At 44.9% G+C, this 13,043-nt stretch overlaps 1 protein-coding gene across 2 annotated transcripts in view; it reads left to right on the plus strand.

Moving 5' to 3' along the window:
- The window catches only part of DPYSL2 (dihydropyrimidinase like 2), a 68,040-nt gene extending 58,731 nt beyond the window's left edge, over window positions 1-9,309 (plus strand). For both annotated transcript variants that reach the window (XM_006264048.4, XM_006264047.4), the window contains exons 12-14: window positions 1,862-2,041; window positions 5,157-5,322; window positions 6,452-9,309. In XM_006264048.4, coding sequence (XP_006264110.1) covers window positions 1,862-2,041; window positions 5,157-5,322; window positions 6,452-6,543 — 438 coding nt within the window. In that variant the 3' untranslated portion in view covers window positions 6,544-9,309. The remainder of the gene's footprint in view (window positions 1-1,861; window positions 2,042-5,156; window positions 5,323-6,451) is intronic.
- The last annotated feature ends 3,734 nt before the right edge of the window (window positions 9,310-13,043 follow it).

The following is a 13,043-nucleotide window of genomic DNA, read 5'->3' on the forward strand; positions in this document are numbered from 1 at the left end:
AGACCCTTCATAACAGAGAGCGTGTAGGAGCTGAATGGGATTGGTAATATAGCCCAGCTCAATTACTATGTTTAAACCCATACAGAAAGGAAAGGGGTACTTTCAGTTGAAGCAGCAAAGGCTAATAATTCCTATACAGTCAGTTTTTCCTTTTCAGGCAAGCAAGCATCCAGAGAAGAGTTTTCAGAGTAGAGGGGAAGAAATAAGACATAGAAGGTTCCCAGTCATGGAGTGGGGCCCCATTGCACTAGGTGCTAGATAAATTAAGCAAAATGCAAGGGTGAACTCTGACTTCTGTGCACAGAACATTGACTTTATCTTCCTCTTCCCTCTGTTTATCTCACCCACTTCTTGTGCCTTCATGTGAGCCTGCAAGTGTTCTGGGGCGAGGACCTGTTTTGCATAGCGTCCGTTAGTTATTGTGCCTTCCCAGCAAAATGGTGCCAGCAGAGAACTAGCAGCTGCCTTAAAATCAAGGCATTCACATTCAATTACAGATAAAACCAAAGCCCTTTTGAAACTCTGGAGGAGACGTTGTAGTTGCTGAACCAGAGGCACCAAATTCTTCTGCTGCATTTTTAAATGCTAGAGCGGTGCACGCACATTTCCCAGGAATTCCCATCACAGTGCCACTGTGGCAAGGAAACGTCAGATGCTAGAGAAGCAAACTCTGCTGTTCTTGGAACTTGCCTGATTCCTGTGCATCTAGCCAAGCCGCCTTCTCTGCCACCACAACCCTTTTCATTTCGGACCCCAAATACTTTCAGTTAAACCACCATTCTAACTAATTGTAAAGCTGCAGTGAAAGCCTCTCGGATGGAGCTTGCCGAAAGAACAGATTGTAACACGAGTTCTGCACAAAAGACCTGGTTCAAGTTGGTATTTCTCCCAGAGGTGGCCAGAAGAGGGACTGTTCTTAACCACTGTAACCGCTTCATGGCAGCATTGCTTTTAGAACTCTTGTTTCATAGACCAATATGTCCAAACCTGTTTATTGAGGATGTGCAATTCTGTAAGGTAAAGCAGGATTGTCCTTGGTCCTGACCTATCAACCCAAACCTTGATGCAAAACAGACATTTTTTTGTTCTTTTAACTCCAAACTCTGATTCACTGCAATTAGCAGTGGGTTCCCAGAACTCTTCCTGGTCAGGGACTCTCTCTCACTAGGTGTACATGCTGTGACTGGCTCAGTGAGGCCCTGATCTCAGCTGGGGATTGTTGGAATTAAGATAGTAATTGTGCCTGCAGTATTCAGAGATGATAAAGCACAGCAGGCTGTACCACTTGGTTTCTCTAAACATGATTCTCAGTTACATGATATCTGTCAGAATTTGGAGATAAAAGAATTTGTTTGGGAGCAGTTTAATGGGAATGATTTACCAAGTGTTTATTATTTGCTTGAGCCCTAAAGCTCCTCCGACACTGGTACCCTAGTTAACAATATCCAGTTAAGCATGTAGAAATCTGGGGGATATCAAGAAGTCTGGTAGACTGGATAAAACTTTTATCTTGGGCGAATTCGGAAAGGATGGGGTGACAAATAAGGGTGAATGAAGATTTATAATAAATACGTACAGTGACACTTAACCTCAATAGGAGGCACGAATGAAAACGGCTTAAGGAATTAAGAGTATAGCTTAATTGTAAAAGCAGGGATTGATGTTATACAACACTGTATGTGTATTAGAAGAAAACACTGAGGCTTGCCTAAATGTCTACATTCAGGAGTCGTCATGGACAGTTGACTGAAAAAATTCAGCATATACCTTATGGGATTTTGCTTGGCCATGGCCTCCAAAGTAACAGCTTGTGGTGGGACTAACGGATTGGCCTGATATCTTTTGTTTCTTGTTGCTCTAGGCTCTGGAGTACAACATCTTTGAAGGCATGGAGTGTCGTGGGTCTCCGCTGGTGGTTATCAGCCAGGGAAAGATTGTGCTGGAGGATGGGAACCTCCATGTAACTGAGGGTTCTGGAAGATATATCCCTAGGAAACCGTTCCCTGACTTTGTTTACAAGCGCATCAAGGCCAGGAGCAGGGTGAGTATGTACAGCAATGCAAACTTGTTCTGCTGTTGGAACTCTTTTGTTCAAGAGACTTGTAAATAAGGGACATTTACACATCTTTTTTTTTTAATGAATGCATCTTGGTTATTGTCCAAATTTACCTCTTTTCTTGGGTTTGTTTCATTATGAGCATAGCCCTTGGCCTAAACTTGGCTGTTGCTGCTTTAAGTTCTCTTTCAAAAAGAAACGGATAAGACTGAAGAACTAATAATCACCTGCTCTGGAAGTTGGGGTGAGTCAGCAAACTAGCTCTGCAGATCTGCACAGGGTTCTAGCATCCTGTCATAGTAATGTCACATGAACATAATCTAAGTGTAGCAGGGTGCCTCTCCAGGGGTGGCCACAAAGCCCCTCGAGTCCCGTTAGCTCTCTCTCTCTGTGGGCAATCACTTCTCCTTTCACCCAGCACGCCTTGATGCATTTTACCTTTGTAATGAAGGAGTCTGCTCCAGGGCTTCCCAAATTGCTCTCTCTAATGACTGCCAGGTGTCTGCAGTCACTACCTAATGGGATAATTGCATGGCTCCAATCCATCCCTACAGCATGCCCCATGCCCCACAGGTGTCATCACTCACTAATGTTACCTTCCACTTAGTCCCTCCTCTGGGCTGCTGGACCCTCTCTGGTCCTACCATCTCAACCCCTCAATAGGCTCCTGGACCCACTCTGATCCCACACCCTCAATCTGGGCTCCGGACCCCTCCCTGGGTCCCTAGAAATTTTCTCCTCCCCTTCGCTCCTCCCCAAGCCTCCAGTTTTTTTTTTCTGGCTTTATTCTCCAAGTTGGTATTCCACAGCTGCAGCCCTCCTGCTGGGCAATATTCCCTTACCAGCCTCCAGGCCTTACTACCAGCTTATATCCTTTCCCAGCTGAGCTCTCCTCCAGGGTCATATGATTCCCCAATCAGCCCTGGCCCCACCTGAAGGCTATTTTCACCAGATCCTGCCTGCTCTTAAAGAGGTAGGAGCACCAAGGCACCTGCCACAATGAGAAGCAAGGATTTCTTAGGGTGATATCTTGTATTGGACCAACAGTGTACTTGGGGTAAAGTTAGACAAGATTTTGATGCAAGACATTCAGGTCCATGTGATCAGAGACCATGTAATACTACTTTTGTGATCAGAGACAAAGAATGTCTTGCATGCAAAAGCTGGTCTAGCTTTATCCTAACTGCACTTGTTGGTCCAAATAAATATATCGCCGTAAGAAATCCTTGCCTCTTGCATAATTTCTGGACCAGCATAGCTGCAACGTTACTCTTACACTACCGTGAATATAATACTATTTTTATACCCGGGTCTTTCAGCAAAAATTTAGACCTTTACCTTTATCTCTTAATCTAAATTTACACCATGTTGGTGACCTTTTCTTTTGCATTTCTTTTGTCTTCCAACAGTGAAACTAACCTGGTCCCATTCACTTTTTTTCAAGAAAGTAGTACTTGATTCTTTCACAGGTGTGGTTAGTTTGCATTTATCATAGGGAAAGGTTTAAATCCAGTCACTCAAATAATGGGAACATTTCTGTTTGTAAGTAGAAAACGATTGGGAAAAGGTCTCCTATAAAGAGGTGAATCCAAACCACAAACAGAGGATTTCCTATGGTGAAATCCTCAGCTGGTGGATAATAGCCTAAACTGTGTTGAAATCTCCATAGCTGTGCTGATTTCAGTAAAGTTGAGCATTTGACCTTTAGAGATTTTGTTTCCAAATACAGGCAACCCCCGCTTAACGCTCTTAAGTGGTTCCGGAAAAAATGAGCATTAAGTGGAGGTGCGCTAAGTGAAACCCATTTCTCCATAGGAATGAATATAAATAGAGATAATTGGTTATTGCCACTTCTTCCTTTGCAGGGAGTCTGCCAGTGCCTGGGACCAGGGCCAGTGGGGGACCAGGGCGACGTGGCAGGAGTGCGGGGTATATGTTAGCACGTAGGGCCAGAGCAGCCGGCAGGCAGGCAGAGGGGTGGGTAGAGGTGGCAGTGGTGAGAAGCTGCCCCCTCACTTGCTGCTTCTTGCCGCTGCTGCTTCACCCCACCACTGTGCCAGCCTGGGCCCCCACTTCTGCTGGCCCTGGCCCTCTGGCACCAGTGCGGGCCCCGCTCTCTTTCCCGCCTGCCCACTCGCTGCCACTCACCATTTCTCACTGTGCCGCTGCTGCTTTGCTGAGCGCTATAATGAAACTAGCTCAGCACTAAGTGAAATCAGGTATGAATTTTAAATGAGCGCTATAGCGAAATAGCGCTAAGTGAAACCACATTAAGCGGAGGCTTCCTGTACAATGATACTATAATGCAGAGATTGGCTAACTTGTCAAAGACCTCTAAAGAGAAGGAAATGACTATTTCAGAAACACCTGAAACTTTGCCCTCTGCTGGATAAAACCACAGAGCTGTTTTTAGTTCTTGTGATAGTTCTGTCTGGTCATTAGTATTTGTTTCAAATGATTTTCCTTATTAACAGCTTAAGCATATTTTTAAATGTTGATGAAACGTGGCCAACTTGCAAATTTTGGAGCCATTATATTCATGCTAACAGAGAACTCAATCTGTGGGGATTAATGTAGAACAAAAAATGCAGCAGAAATAGTGGGTTTCATATCTCCCACTGAATAACTGCTCTGGTCAACCTTCTCTTAACTAGATTTCAGTTACATTTGGCATAAAATAAGGTGTTGCATCTGATGAAGAAAAACTAATTTCACTTCCATTTGTGTAGCTCTGGTTCTGTCAACATCAGGGCCATGAACACCGGGTCCCCTCGGAGGCTGGGGGGGGGGGCACGGCAAGATCCAGCAGGTGGCAGCGGCGCTGTTGGCTGCAGGAGCTTGGCGGTGGTGAGCGAGTGTCGGCAGCACCTTTTTTCAGGGGTGCACTGCCATGCTCGGGGGGGTGCTTGTGCACCCCCTATGCATCGCCAATGATCAGGACTGAGCTCAACAGTAAATAAATAACTGGTTTAGCACTGTGGTGGTAACGATAACTCTTCAAATGATCCTCTTCAGCTTAATAACATCCAATCCCTCTTCAGATCTTCTACAAAGATATCTTTGGCTCTCCTTAAAGCCTTGTTGCTTATGTTTTTTCCAGCTGGCTGAGCTGAGAGGTGTCCCACGTGGACTGTATGATGGTCCTGTCTGTGAAGTATCAGTGACACCAAAGACTGTCACACCAGCATCCTCTGCTAAGACATCTCCAGCCAAACAGCAGGCCCCACCTGTCAGAAACCTGCACCAGTCTGGATTTAGCTTGTCTGGTATGTACTCATTTACATGGGCTACATAATTACACTGATTATCTTGGCTATTTTTTTTCTTATGCTGCATGTTCTGTGGAGGCAGGAGGAAAGAGCAGGAATGGATGGGGGTATACAGCCACGAGCATATCCCCCAATAGAAGAAAACGGGTATTAGAAACTCTCATTCCAGCACTTACCTGTAGACCCAGAGGAACAACCTAGCACCCTGAGCGTGGGGTTCTCAGCATATGGGAAAAAGTAGTCTGGGCTCATGGTGGAGGGGATAGCTTTTATTAAACCAACAAGACTTTTGTAAAAAAAAAAAAAAAGTCTTTAATTACAAGCTTTTGGGCCCGAAAGCTTGTAATTAAAAACATTTAAAAAAAAAATCATGTTGATCTAATAAAATATATCACCTCCACCATGAGCCCAGATTGGTTGTCCCCATAGACCAATACAGCTACAACCTGGATACCTGATAGCACATGGAAGGGTCACACACCCTTCTTCAGTGGCAAGGTTCACCATGGTCATAGTTATTCTTCCTTGTTTTATAGTAAGGTCTTTAACTGAGATCGTGATGCAAATGGGTGCACTGGGTGGCTCAAGGGTCTGATAAAAGGGGAGTAGACAGGGTGGCACACCTCAACAGAAGCTAAGCCTGAAAAATTTTCTCACTGAGTTGGGCTGAGTTAGTCCCAAGGCAAGAAAAGACCAACAGAAACTTCTCCACTCATCTCTCTTCGCCAGTTGACTTCTTCCATGGCCCCAGTTCCTTCGTAGTCTCTTCTAGCCTTTATGAAGATAAAGAACCTTTATCAGCTGAACAGTAGCGATCAATGCAGTGCTCCTCTCTGACCTAGTGGAAAAGGCAAGATGTGCTGAGGTTATTCCCCTCAGTCTGGGTTCCTCCCCTTGCAGAGAAGCAGCTTGCTGGGTGGATAAATGGGAAATAACCTTTCCTGCAGAGGTTGCCTCCCTCAGAAGTCAAAAGTTGAGGGCTTAATTCAGCCCTGGCCAAACAGGATGCAGGCAGTTTCAGCAAAGTCATGTTCTTTTGGTCCACAGATGGCACCTCTGCCCTGGGTACTGGCTGCAGTGTTTGCGACTCCAGCACTCATGGGGTATGTCTCTTGTCTCCCTCCAGGCGCACAGATCGACGATAACATCCCCCGCCGCACTACGCAGCGCATCGTGGCCCCACCCGGCGGACGTGCCAACATCACCAGCTTGGGCTAAGAAACAAACCCTTCTGTGGCCGCCTAGCGGACCCAGGGAAGGGGGCGCGGGGCACCTGGAGACCCTTGTGATTCTTTTAGAGCCTGTGACAGTTACTGCGGGCAACCAATGGGTGGGGTCAAGTAAGGCGCCACTTTCTGTTCCCTCTCAACCCCCTGCCCTCCTCATCCTCACTGCACCCACTTACTTCCCCTCCTGTCCCTGAACATCTAAAGAGACAACCCCAGCCCTGTTTTTTGACACCTCTGACATGCAAAAATAAATGGAAAGAGGATGTTTGCCACATGTGGCCTCTGTTCCCATTCAACATCTTTCTTTTGGCAAAGGAAGGAGAAAGTGAATTTCCCAGGAGCTGCCTTTATTAAAAAAAGAAAAAAAAAAAGAAAAAAAAAAAAGCTTTTATTGAATGTTGAGCAGGCTAGAAAATTCATGGGGTGAAACTGGATAACTCTTGTGGTCCTGACCTGCAGCACAGCAGCAGAGGGGGACACAGGTCTAAACCATAGGTCTGCCTTCTCTCACCACTACCCTTGTGAGCTCACAGAACAGCTGTGTCTCTGCCACTTGAATTGGTCCCTAGAGATTGACAACAGGCATCATTACCATGTTGGTGGGTTGAGCTACTTTTATTGTTTCTTTTCCTTCCAGATTTTGCTGCAAATCAGGTCCTTGAGGATCCTTCCTTTTATTTTTTTAAAAAACTCTGTTCGTGTTTTTATTTTTTTTAATGTTTTTGTACCATTGTGTTTACAAAGCCTTATCTCAGCGTTGAGAATTCCTGTCCTGTCCTCCTTGTCCCCTCCTTTCAGCTGCAGGTTCTCAACAGCACCACTGCCATTGTGATAGTTTGCTGTAGGAGTTCAGAGCACTTCACCATTTCAGCCAGCACTTGGTGCTTAGGTTAGTTTTACTTGTTTATGAATCCCTGACAAGATGCTCATGAGCTATGATCTCCATCAAGATGTACCAGATCTTCATTTGGGCTAAGTCAGCTGATGGACACCCTCAGAGGATCTGTAAAGGAGTCTCTAGAAAACCTCTACACAATTAACTTGTCACTCCTGGAGGAGAAAGTCGGTAACTTGGGGCTTTAGTCAGTTACTGCCATGCTGCCAAACGAACCCAATTTAATTGAGTAGCTACCCATCACCCTGATAATCAGGAAAACAGGATGCGGAAGAGCAGTCATTTTGAAGAGTCTTGTCTTTTGCTGTCATCTGAAAGCCCATCATTAAAACACATAAGAAATTCTTTATCAATGGCAGCTGCAATCATAGAGTCAGCGGTACTGGGCATCACTTGTGAGTTCAGTGTAGCTCTGTTGCCAATCGTTTACAAATTGGTTATACATGTAACATTCCTTCAGGAATTTACTCTCATGCAGGTACTGGCAGAGGCCTGCGTATTACCCATCATAGCTCACTGGAGTTCTTTGTCCTTACTGGGGCCGTATCTGCTTGCTGCCTGTGAACTAAGGAAAAAGGACCGTTTGGATCTGATAGGTGGTAGGCATTGAAACCCATTCCAGGAGGTGGGCTCTACTTATTAACCTCAAGAAATCAATTTTGTAAGAGCCAGAGGGCTCAATCCCTACAGATGGAGACTGTTACATGGGCTCTATTTATGTCCTACATAAAGCCTGTCTTGAAGGCTGTAGTGGTGCAGAAGCCTTGGGCTGGTTGTTTACATAGAGGTTATTGCTACCCACAGCTAACAGCATTATTTCCACTGCCTTTGTCCCCTGGCCCTTGTCTGCACCATCTGCTTCCTTGTCTCTGTGTTTTAGCACATGCATTAACTTTGTGTTTGCATGCATTTTTAATATGTTGTTTACAGGTTCTTGTAAGGAAAATAGATATATGCAGGCTTTTCAGAATAAATCCCAACTCTGCTGTTACAGCAAACTCAGTGCTGGGATTTTCAAAGGATCTTGAAACCGTTTGGGCATCTAAATCCCACTGGATTGCAGCACTTAACTCCTTTAGGTTCCTTTGAAAAAGCAGCCTGAAAAACAAAATCAGACTATTCATCCATCCAAGCATTTTCCATTTTGGTTTAACTCTGGGGTCTTTTGGGTAAGGACGTTCAGTGTTGTGTGGAACTGATCCATAAACACGTGTATGCGCTCGCGCGCGCACACACGTTTTGCAGCTGTATTTCATTTTATCCCACCTGTGCTTTGAAATGCATTTGAACAAGTTGGGGAGAAAGAAAACCACAAATTCATTTCAATTCTGTGAAAAGTTTGCAGCTCTTCAGTATTCACTTAAGTCTTCCTTGTTCCCTTCACTGATCCATGATGACTTTTTTTTTTTCCATTTGTTCTTTAAAAGGAAAAAAAAAACAAAAAAAATCACAAAAAAAAAGATTTTTGCAGGCTTGTAAGCATGTTCTTTTCCTGTGGGAGCTCGTTCGCTTTGTGTCTGTTTAATGAATGTCATATGTAAATGCTTAAAGAAAAAAAAATGACGACTTAATTAACCGCAGTGACTTGAAGCTCTAAAAAAAAAAAAAGAAAAAAAAAGTAGGATTTAATACTAGCTGGATTTAACCCTTGGATTTGTGGTTGTGACTCATGAGTGAAGGAGCTGTAAGTGCTAAAGCTGATCATGTGTGTTAGACAAGAAGAAGTACTGATATTTGACCATTGTCTCAATGGCAACGATCCCCTCCCCACCTCTTCCCAAGTCTTGTGTTTTATTCCTTAAGAACTCTGTGTTATATTACCATGGGAACTCCTAATAAAGACAAAATGTTGTTGTTTCACTAGGCGTATCTGTGTCTTGAAGTGATGGGTGCTTTTTATGACCATTTGCCTGTGGCCAGATGCTCAGCTGTTGTAAATGGGTATAGCTCTGAAATCTGTGTTGATTTACAGTGCTGGATCTGCCCTGGAGTTGATTTGTCTTGGAAGATATTTGTCACACTGACAGGAGCTGATGAGCTGGATTCTTAGCTGACATGAATCACCGGACAAACCCATCATGCTACCATTCATTTTTCTAAACACAGGTAAAAAAGCCATGATCGAATGGATGGTGGAGACAGACCTGGTTGTAGAGCTGAACTGCAGATTGAGGTGTTTTTGCAGCAGGCGTACCTGAGCTACTTTAGGTACCAGTAGCAGCCTAATTGCAACTGCACAGACTGGCCCATAACCCTGGACAGCTTGGGCCTGAGCACCCTGCTAATGTGGCTGCAGTGCTGTTGGTACCCGATACCTGCAATCGCCTTTGATTGCCTTCTAGATGTACTCTTAAGAGGCACGTTGCCATGGGACAGTTTGTACTGCTACCTCCTGGGCTGTTCTGTGATGATGAGCAGCTCTGGGTAACTTGAGGCTGTTTGTCCCTGGAGCTTTCCATTTTTCTCTTTCATAGGCAGTTCATTGCACAGGGTTTTGGAAGAGATTCTTTTCAAGGCAATTGTCTGAAAGAGGTGGCATCTGGCAAAGCACGGGTTTATCTGAAGACAGCAGTGGCCCAGCATCAGCTTAAGCAGTGCACTTTGATTGCAGGGAAGCCAGAGAAACTAAAGCTGTTGGCATAGCTTTCAAACATCCCGTGTGTTGCCCACCTGGACCTTTGTAGTGGTGGGAGAGTGGATTCCAGTAGAACATGGCAATAACTAAGGGAGAAGGGAATGCCAGTTCTTCCCCCCACCATTGCATTGGCCAAATGGTCTAAAGGAATCATTTTGCAGAGGTAGCGCAAGTTGCACAGAGCTGCAGTAGAATGCAGGAAGGCTTCCTTGCTTCCAGGCAGATTTTGCCTCTGGCCCAGTTTCCAACAGGCAGGCTTCCTGACTCTTGGCAAACCTGGTGTTGTAGCAGCTCAGGGCTTCCAAGTGTCCAGGGCAGGCAGCCATGTTCCTTACTATGGTGCCCAGGCCCCTGGGCTTTTTCCTTTTATGGAGAATTTTGAACGATTTTAGGGTTTTGTTCCATGTCTGATTGAAAACAGCTTTCAAAATATTTGATGACTGTGCAGCAAAACTACCTGGCTCCATTAAGCTCTGAGTAATGTGATGCGTCTGTCCAGCTGTAGGCTGGTACAGATTCTCTGTCTTTTTTGCTACTCTTCTTGGAAAATGCCAAGGCCATTTTAACTTTCCCTGGAGTGGGTTGACCCTGCAGTAGCATCCTGAATAGTGCAGCAAGCCTCTACTGCAGCAGTAGTAAGAGGCTGGGTAATAGCTGTAGGCAATTGAGTGCTGCTGACCTCAGTGGGGCTGGGACTTCACCCCAAGTCTTGTCAGAGCCTTGATTTACTGGCTTTCAAATCTGGGGGGGGGGGGGGGGGGGACTGCTGCCAACTAAACCATCAAAATGTTATGCCAAGCATTGCTATTTCAAAAGCTACAGTAAGAAGGGAAAGACCCCCTACCTGGGGCATGCCCTTGGCTGATTAGCTGCCGTTTTCCTATCAGTTCCCACTGAAATGCAATCATTTGGTCCTACAGCCTTAAAGTGGACAGTAGTGTATGTGGGAGACAATTCTAGGGGAAATGGATTTACATTAAGCTAACTCTAGACAAGTTCAGTGTTTAAGGTGCAGACATGCTTATAGAATAATATTGGAATGAAATAGGAGGTTAGCCCCACACATTAGCATTTATTTATAACAGGGCTGTGGAACTGCTACTTATTTTAGTGGTTTGCTCATTCCTTTGTCTCTAAAACACTAAAAAGGCTCTCCCTGGGAGCTGGTGTAATGAGCTCAGTGCAGGCTGCAACAGGCAGCTGGGAGTTTGCTGCCTGCTGGTTTGATCAATAATGTGCATGTGTCTCAGTACCCTGTTTTAAGGAAATCCCAGGAAACAAGGGTGCAGCTGTTAATTTATGAACATAGGATTGGAAGGGGCAGCCTGGATCTTCAAGCTGAATCTTCTCCTTCACTAGTTCAGACCAGCAGGTCATTAAAATCCATCCATTTATCAAGCTCTACTTTATAACTAATTAGGCTCTACTGCTCTTAGCAGAGGGCTACTCCATAACCTCACTGATAGGGGGGTTAGAAACCTTCCTGTTTCCAGCCAGTTGAAACCCATTTGGGCTTGTGCTATGGCAGAGGCCAGCTTGTTTGTAGAGAAAATCCCATGCTTCCCACACTTCCCAACTAGAGCTGAACAATGCAGTTGCTGGTTATAATAGGATGCTAATTGATTAATTCAGGTTGTTAAATGGGGAGACTGCAGTGCTCAAACAGTGTTAGGTGACATGGTGATACTTTTAAACTATCGCTGTGTGGGTTAATAACAAAATCAACTCTTCCGGCAGCTCTAAGGTGCCAAAATGTTTTTGATTGTTTTTGCAAGTCCTAAGAAGAAATCAGTGGGCAGAGCTACAAGAACAGATTTATGGGAGTCAGTGGAGCTATGCTGATTTGTGTTATAGTTTGGTATTTATGTGCCTGTCCTGTTTCATGGAGACCTCCCATGGGCTGACCTACAGTCAGCCATGTAAGGCCCAATAAAAAGTAGGTAAAGCTCTTAAAAATCTCCACGTCTCCTAGCTACAAAGAGAAGGAAAAAGGAAGTATGGTTGGTAAGAGGCATGCTCATCTTAACCACTGGGAAAACTGGATGGTCTGGCTTGTACCTTGCTTAGATGACATTCTGTTTGCAGCCTGCCAAAGGTGAGAGTCTGTTGTTTGGCTTCTTTGCTTGCCTACTAGAGAAAGAGGAGGCGGGGGGGGGGGTGGTAGAAATTCTTGCTTGTTGAGTATCCTCTTTTACCACCGATGAGGGAACCCTGCCCCGGGCTACTTTCCCCAGATGGACCACCAGCTGCAGTCTCCACAGTTAATCTCTGTCACCCAAGCCACATTTCTCACACATCCTTGGGTACCATCAGTAAAATCAAGGTATAAAGTGAGCGTTTCAAAACTGCCAAGGAATTCTGATTCCCAAATACCCCTGAGGATCTGGGCCTAGCTGACTTCTGTTCTTAATTCCCATTGATTTCAGTGTAAGTTTCCATGTATGCTGGTGCTTTCAAAACTTCTACTTGGTACCCAAGTATTAAAAATTTGGACCTTGGCTCTAAAATTTCCCACCCCGCACCCATCCCAAGCAAGATGCTGCTGGATAACTACAGCTTTGGAATTGCAGGATTTCAGCTTTCCACAAGTAGTTCAATACCATGGTTTCATGTCCCACAGCTCACACACCCTCCTCCTATTCAGCTTCCTGCTGGCAGCAATAGACATCTGGCTGTACCCTTCTCTGTGTATGTCCAGGGCTTATACTAGGTCATGGGAATACTGACTTTGGCTGAGATTCTGGTTGACGTTAACACCAATGTTCATTGTATCCATCTTCCTATCTAACCTACAATCTGGTCAAACAAGACAGCTCTTAATGAACTATAGGCATGATCCAGCAAAGCACTTAAGCACAAGTCTAATATCTGCTGATGATTTGCAGTAAATAAGCACATGCTTAAGGGTTTTCTTGAATGTGTTCATAGATAAGTGCCATATATCACCAATACGCTTCCA

This window comes from Alligator mississippiensis, chromosome 7 (assembly GCF_030867095.1).
Source record: "Alligator mississippiensis isolate rAllMis1 chromosome 7, rAllMis1, whole genome shotgun sequence".
Taxonomy (NCBI): Eukaryota; Metazoa; Chordata; order Crocodylia; family Alligatoridae; genus Alligator; species Alligator mississippiensis.